Genomic DNA, 12852 nt, shown 5'->3' with positions numbered 1-12852 from the left:
GTGGGATTCCATTGTTTCAGGGTCAGATATAAATGAACTAACTTAGAATTCGTTTGGAATTCTACATGCATGCTATGCCTCACAAATGCAAGGCGGGATTTTCTGTCTCAGAGAAAATACATTTCAATAGATACAAGTACCTAGGACTAAACAGATAATAAAACAGCCAAACTTCTGAGACTCCAAATATGTGTGTGTGTGTGTGTGTGTGTGTGTATGTGTGTGTGTGTATATATATGTATGTGTATATATATATAAAGTTTAAGAAATGCATTCTTTAGTTATAAATAAACGGCACCAGTGTAACACGCAATAACAAAGTGGTGTCATCTCAATACAAAAAAAAAAAAAACTGCGTGAAAAATAACCACAGCAACAACAAAACCAAAACAACAAAAAGAACAAAACAATGCACATGGAGCTTTGTCATTTTGAAAAGAACACAATCAGAAAGAGCCAAAATCTAGGTCTTTTATTTAAAAAAAAAAAACATTTAAAACATAAATTCATTGATCATTTAAAACATTTTTGTTGCTCATCAAAAATGGCCAAGGACTTTGAGAGTAGTTGAAGTTAAGACCAAAAGTTGTCTTTAAGAAATGTAAAAGTAAAAAATAATCTTGAGGAATAAACCTGAGTATGAATAAAACATAAAACTCTAGGGTCCTCATGATGTCTGGGTTTTAGAGACTTGTAGTACCAACATTTATTGCTAATATGTGGGTGGGGTAGGAAAAATAGATGTGAACAGAAGCCAAAGAGATTAAGGTAAACAAAAGATATAGAATTTAAGTCCTATGATGAGCATGAGTCTGTTCATGAAATGTGGAAGATTATGGAATATTACACCTTCCCTTTCAAAATGTATCCATGACTCAGTCTCATAATTGATTCTTAGATAAATCACTGGTACATGAAGATACTGCCATGATACCACTTTAATTGATTTGACATGTCATTATATATTTAGCTAAAGGTTGAAATTGCTCGAGCATTTCAGTCTTTCCCATACTGTCTCTGTACAACTGTCTTCTGTCTTACAGGGATGATAGGAGTCGCCATTGTGGAATAAAGCCATCCTTTGAAATGTGGTTGCCGGTGCATTATAGTCATTAGGAACCTCTGCATTTAAGAAGCATCACTCACAAGCTAAATATAATGAGCTGAGGTTGGATTTTAATGGGATGTTCATTTGAATATGGGCTGCGAATGTGTAAAAGAATTTGCATTTTATTATAGCTGTTGAACTAAAATGTAGCACTTGTTATTCTGTGCAAAAGGAAGCGTATGTAGGTAATGTGTCTTAACTGCGTCCCCCTGTCATTGTGGGGAGATACGGGCCTGACATTAGCTGTGGTAGGTAGGTTTTAATGAGTGTTGGAATATTCAACTTCTCAAAAGATACAGATTCAGATACCAATTAGCCGGACTAGGAGAACTTAGCATCCATCATGATATTTTGTTCTCTTGCCTTATGCATTGAAAAAAAGAAATCATGAGACACAAAAGATTCTGACCTATAGGAAACCTCCCCACTATAGCAGTGAAGTGGTAAAGCCTGTCTTAATCCCCCCTTAACAGCAGCCATTGTACAGAAGAGGAACAATGTGTGCAATTTGGAACCGATCAAAGCCAAAGAGCTTCTGAGTCTCACTTTTGTGCCGCTAGGAGTACCATCGTCATGTTCTTTTTCTGTGCTTTACTTTAGACAGAATGTACTCTGATCAAGAGGGCTTCACTTTCCTTCTCTCCTTATCCTTTCTTTCATCTTTGACCAATTTCTTTAAAAGGAAATGAATAGGTTATCACACCCTGTCCCTCTTTTTCTCCTTGGATAGTTTGCTACAAACAAGCCTCCTGGGGATGGCGTCTTAGAGATGCGACTCAGGACCTTTGCAAAAAGTCAAAGCTTGTTTGAATTTGAGCGTCTACCTTTAATTACTTTTCTCTAGCACTCCTAGTGATCTCGACTCTCCAGGCACACAAGTCCTTTAATGCAACAATACAATGGAAGAGCATTAACTTTCATGGGCCAAGTCTTTCTTTATCTCAGAAAGAGGTTAAAATATTTAGGGAAGGACAGCTCATATGAATTTTTTAAAATGATTTACATTTTGTTCAAAGAAAATTAATATTAAATTCATAATGAACTTAAAAACACATATTAAAAGACTCCATATTAATTTATTTTCCTTTAACTGAACTTAGCTATATTTTTCACCTAGAGTAAGTTAATTTATGGTTATTAATGTTAATATTATATATAGACCTATTAACATTGATCTATTATTTTTCTCCTTTCTTCAAATATATGTATAGAACACAGATAAATTACAAATAGATGTACAATTGAAAATATATTGCATACTAAGGCAAGAATCATCTTCATGGATAATGTGCAGCAAAATATTTCACCTTTTGTCCTTGCTTTTTAACCTAAAATTCAAGAATCAATAACTTTTTATTAGATTTGCTCAATTGTTTATTTATTTATTACATGTGTATGTGAGTTAAGGATCTTGTGGGGAGGTCATAGGAATCTTGCGAGCATCAGTTCTCACCTCTCCTTCTTAAATGTGGTCTTAACCAAACATAGGTCATCAAACAGTGTAGCATGTGTTTCCACTAAGTCATCCCACTTGCTGGGTTTGTTTGATTGGTTGGTTGGTTTTGGTTTTCCATTTCGGCCCAAGTGCCAAACCAAATTTGTTCTTAAACTAAATAATTATCATTTTTTATATTGTATCATATTAGTTATCTCAATTTTGGCTTCCATCACCAGTGCTGTGATTATTTTAAAATGTTCTTCTCTACTGCCGTGCTTGCTAGCTGTGGGAGTGCAGGTGGCTGTCGAAGTGACTGGACTGTGACGGCAGTGGACAGGTAGCCCTCGTAATGGCAGATCCCAGGTTCTCACTTATGTAATCTTTCATCTTTCTAACATGATGGTGAGACCTTCAGACTTGTTCTGGCCAATAGCATTCTGGAAGGTGACAGATATCATGTCTAAGATTTAGTACCAAGAGGCGAGAATGCTCACTTATATTGGCAGCTTTCATGCTGACTTTGAAGATTTGAGCATTCACATTCCATTCGGAATACCTAGATAACAAGAGCTTAGAGACTACCCAGTCAACTCTCAGAATAAGGTATGTAGTTAACCTACCAGTCAACTCAGGGCAACCAGCTGTGACCCCACATTGCTCAGGAGGAAATCTATCCTCCCTCTGTTCAGGCAAACCCCTAACCCTAATTGACAGTCATTGACAATCGTGGCAGCATTGCAACAGTTGTAGCAGAAATTGTAGCTAAGTCATACTGTCAATTCTATTTTTAACAGGAATTGTATGAAACTGTATGTTGCTTTAAACCACTGATTTTTTTTTAAAATATAAGACTGTTAGGTATTAGTAGAAAATTACTAGAACGTTTAGAATCACAGAGGTTTGGGGGTCACCGTTGATGTACATCCCACTTATCTCACTTTGAAGAACAATCTTTTTCTTGTGCATTCACTTAAAACAACAGTGAATCATTCTCTTCAATAGGTGCAAATGTGAAATTTGGAGCAACCTAACTAAAAATCGAAGGGCTTGCTAACTATCCAAACACGCCTCCTATGGACAGACACAGTTGTGTCCTTTATTCCCAGTTCAGGCAGTTTACCCATAGAACTTCACAGTCTTCCTCGATAGAGTAAAATTGGAAGCATTCATTTCTTATTCTCGAACGAGTTTAGCTGCCTGCTACTTTCCATAACTTTCTCTTCAAGGTAACTAGTTCCTATTGGAGACAGTAAGTGTTTGCTTTGCAGCCATGAATATCGGGGTTGGATTCCCAAGCACAAGTGACAAAAAGGACAATATAGTCTTTCCCATAATTTCGAAAAAAGAAATAACATGACCTTTCATATAATGCAGACGTCAGATGTTTTTCAACACAGCATACGGTTGATAGGATAGATTCAATGACAAGCCAAATACAACGTACCCGTAAATTCTTAATCTGCAGTGTTCCTTGGTCTTGGATCGTAGCTCTTGGATCTCTACCCAGAAAAGTAAAGCCCTCCTTTAGCCAGCTAATTACAGGAAGAGGTTCGCCAGTAGCTTTACATTTCAGTAATGCTGTGCCATCTACCGCAAGTGTTTGGTTTATTGGTCCTTGCAAGATTATGGGTGGAGGTCTATCTGTCAAAACTAAAAGGCAGACAAATATTCAGAATATTTAGACTTTCATGACATTCATCATCTTGATATATTGATACTGAAAAGTAAGATCAAACACACAAAGTCCTTTACAATTATTAAAACTTTGTCTTTTCAGTATCTATAGTCTTTTCCAACTATATACACTTAAACAAACACAGACTACACATTAAGAACGTATCATTTAAATTTACTCTGCATTCACTATAATTAAAGTGGTTTGGGGATAAATTTTGACATTTTAGAAAGGTTGAGTTGAATTGGAAAGCCTAGACACATTGAGATTAAAATAAGAATATTGGTAGCTTCTATGAGCTGTCAATCATTAATTGTCCAGTTTTTGTTCATATAAATAGATATTTTTAAAGTCTCTATGGGATATATTGCTTGTAAAGCAAAACTCCATCTTTGCTTTCTGTTATAAATACTACCTAAAGTAGCAACTGACGGATGCTATATTTACATAAGCTTGTGTGTTTGTAGATGATAAATAGCATAAATAGTTTAAATACATAATCATGACATTATATGTCCAAACTATAGTCATGACATTTGAATGAGTTTATTGAGTTAATACATACAGTTAAAGAGTGAACTAGTCAACCAGAATGCATGGTGTAACCAAATTCAATTTTCATCTATAATCAGTAGATGAAATTCAGCCTAATTTCACAATGTTCTAGCTTAGTGTGTCTTTTTGCTTATGGAACACCATCCTATGGCGTAATATTTACTGTTTGTAGAAATACTTTAAATGGTTTAAGAAACATATCTTAATGTCTGACATTATATAAATGGTTGGTGGAAAAAGAAAATTAGTTCAATATGTGTTTACTTAAGAATTCACCAGATTACCCCCAAGTGAAACTGACATGCCCAAGTTTTAAAAAAGAAATTGACATTTAAGAGGAAATAACTATGGTAGGAAAAACAATTCAGATTTTCTTTAATTGTTAAAAGTTTATATACTTTAATTTTATATTGTACGTGTAAATATGCATATATTATGTATGTATTACATGCACAAACACTAGTATATCTTATTTAAATTATATTAAATACATTCTGCATGTCAGTATATGACAAAATTAGTTTTAACTGGTCTAGAAATTAGTACATAGCTCCTTGCATATGAGCAAACTTTGACTTCTGGCCAAGCAGAATTTGTTATGTCAATTCCTACCAAACACAATTATCTGTGCATCACAATCTAAAATGTCAACTTTCTGTTTTAGTAATTTTTATTAAACTTACAGATAAATAAAATAACTTAATGGAATATGGGTGTATAGCATTATAATAATTATAACAAATCCGGAGAAATGAAAATTTAACAGAAAGTGTTATGTGTTTTCAAGTTAAACTCAGTGCACAAGACATTATAAATAATGCTGTAATTAAAGGAGAAAGTGGGCCCTCATTATCTTTCTAAAATGTGTGTACCAAGTTTTAAGTGTTGTAGCATTATCTGTTTCAAGTCAAATAGCTATGCAGACTTCCAGTAATTTCTTCTAACATGCTTTTATTGTCCTGTCTCTGACAGCAGTAGATATAACCAAAGGTCAACTAATTAGAATTTCCCCTTCCTTTTCCCCCTACTACCTAAATAACTAGCTCATTGCCTTTTGAATGACTCTGATCAATAAAGTAATTGAAAATCTCCAGGCTAGCAGAAATTCAGTTTCAGGGAGGTTATGGCTGAAAGATGACCACAGGTTTCCATGACACTGGGGGCAAAGGTTAAATGAACATTTAGGGTTTTCAGTGATCTGTGAACAACTCTGTGGTCTTCTCTAACTACATGTTATAAATCCTTATAAAACCATTCACATAAGACCACAGTGTGGCGTTTATTGTCAATATAATGTATGAAATATATTTCATTTCTATATGGTTTTTAAATTTTATTAAATCAACCCATAGAATGGTCATTACATTTTTGTTTTAATTTTGAGAAAAAAGTTGGAGAAACCAAAAAAAAAGGAATAAACTTTCCTTATCAGTGATCTTTTAAAATATATACATATATTTAATATACATATATTATGTATAATATGAATATATTGAATACTTTGGTCTGAATATCTTATTTTCAAAGCACATGTATTTAGGCATTTTCACTGGTATAAAACATGAGAACTTTACCGATGTTATTCATTATCTTTTATTCTGTTTAAGAACTAAAGAAGCACAGAGGACCAAAGTTCCCTCTATCTAGGTAAGCCTTGAACGGGCTTCTCTTTCAGTTCCATGGCAGGAAATTCTCTGCAACACCAGCAGGTACAGTTCAGTCTCCCAACATCTCCATAGACAGTGTGTCCTACCCTGAACCATTTCTGTGCTAAATTGGGCCTTGCATTGGACAGATATTAAAAGACACTGCTTTTTCCATTCATTTTACACTGCCTTTTAATCTACACGTGAATCCGGATATATAGGAAAGCAAAGTGAGTTTCACCACTAAAAAAAAAAAAAAAAAAAAAGTAAAAAAGAAAAATCTGAGCATATACAGGTCAAAAGTCCTGTATCTCAGTTTAGTCTTAAGGGGAAAACAAAAACAGTCAAAAAGAGGGGGAAAACTCACAAAAATGAAACAAGTTAAGAATTTTTAATTGAAGATTTTAAAGACTGGGGAAAAATTCCTGTTCACAGCTCATATACTATCTAATCCCTCCCACCCAAACTGTCAAGTGTAATGAATAAACTTAACTTCCAGTGGAAAAAATTATCAGACCCTTTTCAACTTTCAGCAGAAATTGAAATTCAAGGTACATATGTGCAAGCAAAAAAAAAATAATTTTAGCATCATCACTCCTTTTGAATGCATTTAATTAATTTGACTTAGTGAATGCATAATTAAAGTTGGAAGAATGTCATAATGTGATTAGCTAACTAAAATCTCATTTCTGTTTTGTTGATGATATTTCAAGATGATATTTTCCACTCCTCAAGTCAGATAAAAGTATTAATATCCGTCAGAATCAGTCATGCCAGAGGAATATTCAGTGAAAACACACAGATTACATTTGTGAACATAACGAGTGGTGTCATTTGTTTAAAATAATACACCCCTGTAAATTTAATGAGCTAAATGGTCATCCTCTATGTTCTTTTTCTTAGGGGATGAGTGGTATGAAACCAGAGAGAATTATAAACTATTAACCACTGTTGATTTGCTTATGTAAAAGTAATATATTTTCTAAGGAAAATGTCTATATTGGCACTGAGGCAAATATTTCAATGAATCAAATATTTGCCCCAAACCTGAAATAAAAATTAATAAAAAATAATAAAATAATAATGATAAAAGTGATTATTTTCATGAGAGAAATCCAGTGACGACATCTCACCGTCAGTAACTTCCAGCTGTGCTTTAGCTAAAATGCTTCCTGCCACAGTTAGGGCCTGGCAGATGTAGTAACCCGCATCTGAACGCTGAATGTTGGTGATGGTGAGGTCCCCCGTGGGCGACACTGAACAGCGGCTATTGGGCTGCTGAGGTTGATTCGGGAAAAGTAGGTTCTGTGGAAAACAAAAACAGAAAACAGTCTCACTAGTCTTTTTCCCTTTGCAAGGAAAGTTTCATTAACAACAACTACAACCATTATAGGAATGTGGCTAGAAAAATAAAATATACAGATATAAAAACATATGGTACTGCAGCGTCTATATGTACCATAGAAACCCACTGTGACAGAGAACTATTTTCCAAGTCGCTGTTTACTGCGAGCTACAAAGTAAGCATGGTCTAGCTGGGGGGAACCACCATTTGTAGTTGGAATACCCTAGATAAAATCCACAGACCACATGAAGCTCAAGAAGTTGAAAGACCAAAGAGTGGATGCCCCAGTCCTTCTTAGAAGGGAGAACAAAATACTTCCAGGAGGAAATACAGAGACAAAGGAGCAGAGACTGAGGGAATGGTCATCCATGGCCCCACCCGGGGATCCATCCCATACACTGTCACCAAATCCAGACAATAGAGTGGATGCCAGGAGTGCATGCTAACAGAAGCCTGATATCCTGTCTCCTGAGAGGCTCTGCCAGAGTCCGAGAAATACAGAATCAGAGGCCCTCAACCAATCATTGGACTGAAAAAGGGGTACCCAGTGTAGGAGTTAGAAAAAGGACTGAAGCAGCTGAAGTGATTTGCAACCTCATAGGAAGAACAACAATAGCAACCAACCAACTCCCCCCCCCTGCACCCAAAGCTTCCAGGGACTAAACCAACCAAAGAGTACACAAGGAGAGAGCCATGGCTCTAGCCGCTTATGTGGTAGAGGATGGCCTTATTGGAATCAATAGGAGGAGAATTCCTTGGCCCTGTGAAGGCTCAATGCCCCTGTGTAGGGGAATGCCAGGGCAGGGAGATAGAAGAGAGTGAGTGGGTGAGTGGGGAACACTCCCATAAAGACAGGGGAAGGGGGGAAAGATAGGGGGATTCCCGAGGGGAAATCAGGAAAGGGGATAATATTTGAAACATAAGTGAAGAAAATATCCAATTAAAAAAAAAAGAAAAATTAAAATCAGGACTTTCAAATTTAAATTTGGATTTGAACATGATTGTTCAGTTTTAGAGCCCACAGCATCACGTCAACAAAAAGATCTGTGAGATATTGACCAAATCAGGATCACTAACATAACTTTATACTATCTATTCCTTAATGTTTGCTAGCTTTATATTTCAGCTCTGAAATTTAGTTTCCACATCTTTTAAAATAAGTAGGCAAAAGACTACTCAAATAACCCAGTTCCCAGGCCTTTAAAGATGTAATACTAATTACAGAGAAACTTCAGACAGCAGCAAACATCATACAGTAACAACATTAAATGTCATCACTGTTGACCAATGTAAATATGTTCGGACAAGTTCTAACTGATGTAGACTGACCAAGGGAAGTTTCTATTTCTAATCTGTCCTTAGCCATACCAGTTTCCAAAAGCTATGAAAAAAATGCCACAATGTAAGCAAAGCTAAGTCAATTCTTTAAGATAAATATAGTCTGTAGCATGACTCTGAAAGTGTGCAGGTGACCCCTACAACCTTCGAAATATTACTTTCTTTTAAAAAATAGTTTCCTACACACTTCATTAAAGCCTGTCACACAACTAATACAGCCCAATCAGAAACCCTTAAAGTTCCTCTATCAGAATAGGATCATTAATTTGGATGACCTATGCTGTTTTACTGTTGTTCAATTAGGGGAAACATGTGGATACAATAAATCATACTGAGGTATGTTTCTAGCTGCATTATAAATAACCACATATCAATTTTTATGTTGTGTTTACTTACAAAAAAGCATTAGAACCCTCTGGGATCTGTTTTGCAATATAGTAATTAATTTTCCAAGTTTGTAATTAAACAATTTCAATAAGTTGGAATCAGGAGGTAATAACATTCAATTAAAAGCACAAGACACATTTTCACCTTAAAATATTTTTACCCTTGAAGTAATGCCAGTGGACGAGGATAAAATAGGGTATTAACACTTTTCAATTACGCTAAATGACTTTAATCCGGCAAATGATGTCCTACTTTAATTAGAAGCTCTTCTCTTTATTGCGACATGATGGATGTCCACTTTATTAGATTCAAGTGCGACACTATAAGCCCACTTTACATAAACATTACCATGCTATTAAATGCAGTCTAAAAGGAGCAATGTTTGCTAGCATGACAGGAATATAATTTCAAAATGCTTTTGCCCTCTTCCCAAAGTAACATTGCTATATAATGCTAGGCATTTTCATATACTTGAAAGATGATTTGAGAACAAACTGAATCTCCTGTGGAATCCAAATATATTACAGTTATAAAACATCTGAAAGAGAAGGGCCTAAATTTTAAGGGCAATTGACAATGATACAATAACTCAAAGTGCACACTTTCCTACAATTAGCCATTAGAATACTAATTTACATTGCACTAATCCATCAGATGGCCTAATTCTCCCCGGGATCTCTTCCTCTACAATGTAATATCATTCCACTTTTTAAATGGTTCATTGACATGGAAGGTGGCATTTGATTGACTTTAATCCATCATCTATATTCCCAGGTTGTATGGCACAGGCAAAAGGAATGGATTAGAAGTCAAACCCAGGAACTCTGCTGAGCTCTAGGAGTGTTTGAACATCATATTAGTACTAATTGGCATTATCAGCATGTATTGAGGAATAGGGATCATTAAGTTCAGGGTTTGGGCTCTTTCTACTGATGGACAGAGACAGATTACTGTAAAAGTTGAATACTAGAAGCAGGAAGACTGAACTTTTTGATAATATCTAAATTCATTAGTTGAAAATTTACAGTGTTCAAAATTTCACTTCTATTCTCAATACATCATTCTCTCCACTCCCCCAGGGGAGATAATGTTGAAAGAAATAACATTATATCTAATACTGTAATCAAATCAATACACAAAATAGCAAATATTATATATCATTATTAATATCTTTAGAATTTTGTTTCACTTTGTTAGACAATATGGGGTGATACTTAAAATCTCTAATAATTACTATTCAAAATCATCGATGATTCTGTTAAATATCCCATGTTCAAAAAAAAATCCCATATTCACAGGACTAGAGTACCAATGTCCATTTTAAAGCATATACTTTTAGAACTATATTAGGGATGTTATTTGTATATGTATGGATTTATCTTAAACTACAGCTATCTGTAATTAGTGAAAAGACATGATTCTTTATACCATGTGTTATGATTCTATTTGAAATAAACTTTTTCAGTGAAGAGTCAAAAATTCTGAGGAGAAACGCATCTCTTACAAAGTTTTCAGAGAAATATGTCAATATCAACTGCTGACATTTAGATGTCTTCCTTTATCCCCACCCCTCAAAAGAAATTCTTCCAGAATCTGGAGTGGCCAGCAACCATTTGAGAAAGAACACTGGGTGCTTCTCTTTGAGAAATGAATGGCTTGTTGAGTTATTTATAGAGCCTTCAGACTGAGCAGACAGCTCATTCAAGAGGAATGTAGAGACATGTTCTTAGTCTAGGTTTCTTAATGTCGCATCTGCTTCAAGCTGGAAATTTGTATTGTCTCAACCTAGAAGCTAAGCACTTGAGAAAATTAATGTGTCCAGTTGAGTTTTCCAAAAGACTTTGAGAGATGATTTTGCCCAGAAGGATCACAGCAGAAACAAGATAGTTGCTTCCTGTGTAAAATGTGTTGTTTCCTGTCTAATTTTATTATGGAGAAATCCGGAGGGGAAAGAAAGGAATTCCTCCATTATTAAATGAAAGTGTGCTTAAGTTCATGATCTTTTTAAACTGCCCAAACAGGGTTGAAATTGGATTCTAGGGCAATTAATACTGGAGTTTTTATATGATATTTCATCTCTTTTATGCTAAGAAATATTCTAGGCATTTTATATGTGATACATCATTTAATCATACCATGCCACTAGATGCAAGAAAGCAACATTGTTGTCAGAAATTTTCAATACCTGTGTAAGTTGGGGTTCGAACTATTTTATGTTAGATATAGGATTTAAAAATAATAATCCCTGATCAATGAAGAGTGCTGTATTGAACACTTGACATCCAGCTATTTTAGAATCATTTCTTTCTCTGAAAAAACATACAGTGAGCATCGCTAGAAGAGAATCCAGGTTCTGACGGTCACTGAGAGAGGAGAAGTTCAGAGATGTCAGGAAAGCAGTCGTGCCCCACTCACCTGGCTGCCTTCTTTCTGCCAGAAGACGGCTGGCTGTGGGTTCCCTTTAGTTTCACAGGGGAACGTCACCGTCCGGCCCTGAGCAGCGATCTGATCTCTTGGCCTAACCACAAACTGTGGAGGAGCTAGAAATTTGAAAAGAAAAGACAGTAAACATCAACCTTTGACAACAATGAAAAAGATAGCAAAGAGAAGATCTGGCCCTGAGTGGCTGGCTCAGCGTCGGAGCCAGAGCAATGCTACTGTCATTACTTAACTTTAGTGGACTTCTCACTACACAAAGGAACAAAGAAAGCAAACTCTCAAAGATGCAGAAAAACGAGGTATTAGCGGACATCCTTTAAATATTGTACATTAGCATCCCGTGCCTTACCCATTTGCTTAGGAAAATAGATTCTTCACAATTCTAAAATTCACAAGACAAAATATCATTGCCGATTTGGATCCATATTTTGAATAGGTTGCAATGAAAACGTCAGCCTCTTAAGCAACTATGTCCTTCCTCAAAAGTCCGTGTATTAGCAAACGCAAAATTCTCGACAGCGTTTTCAGGATATTATGTGAGATCCTGAAGTCACTATAAAGTATAAACATTGCCAGGATTCTTATCGAGCATTTTAATACTTGAGGCTTGATGCATCCAAAACATTGGAGGACTGGGGGGATGAGGACTGCATACAAAACTAACTAATAATAAAAACGCGTGAACTGAAAAAGTTTACTCATTGTGAATAACGTTACTGCAGGAAGCAGTAATCAGGCAATTAGTATGTTCACTGGGTACCGTAAAGTTAGAAATATAAAGCTCAAGTGGTTCGTGGCCTTGTGAAAAAAAGAACAACAAAACATAACAATGGCGATACAAACGAAACCCACGCAACTTGACAAATGTGGTGTGTTCAGAAAGGGCCTTTCACAACACCACAGAACAACTTCAGTTCCCCG

General features: G+C 35.6%; 1 protein-coding gene across 7 annotated transcripts in view; it reads right to left on the bottom strand.

Moving 5' to 3' along the window:
* The window catches only part of Robo2 (roundabout guidance receptor 2), a 115440-nt gene that overhangs the window by 80618 nt on the left and 21970 nt on the right, over positions 1-12852 (bottom strand). For all 7 annotated transcript variants that reach the window (XM_032899168.1, XM_032899163.1, XM_032899164.1 and 4 more), the window contains exons 3-5: positions 11908-12032; positions 7556-7727; positions 3991-4196 (exon numbers count right to left, since the gene is read on the bottom strand). In XM_032899168.1, the coding sequence (XP_032755059.1) occupies positions 3991-4196; positions 7556-7727; positions 11908-12032 (503 nt within the window). The remainder of the gene's footprint in view (positions 1-3990; positions 4197-7555; positions 7728-11907; positions 12033-12852) is intronic.

This window comes from Rattus rattus, chromosome 4, assembly GCF_011064425.1.
Source record: "Rattus rattus isolate New Zealand chromosome 4, Rrattus_CSIRO_v1, whole genome shotgun sequence".
NCBI lineage: Eukaryota > Metazoa > Chordata > Mammalia > Rodentia > Muridae > Rattus > Rattus rattus.
This window is presented reverse-complemented; position numbering and strand designations above follow the sequence as displayed.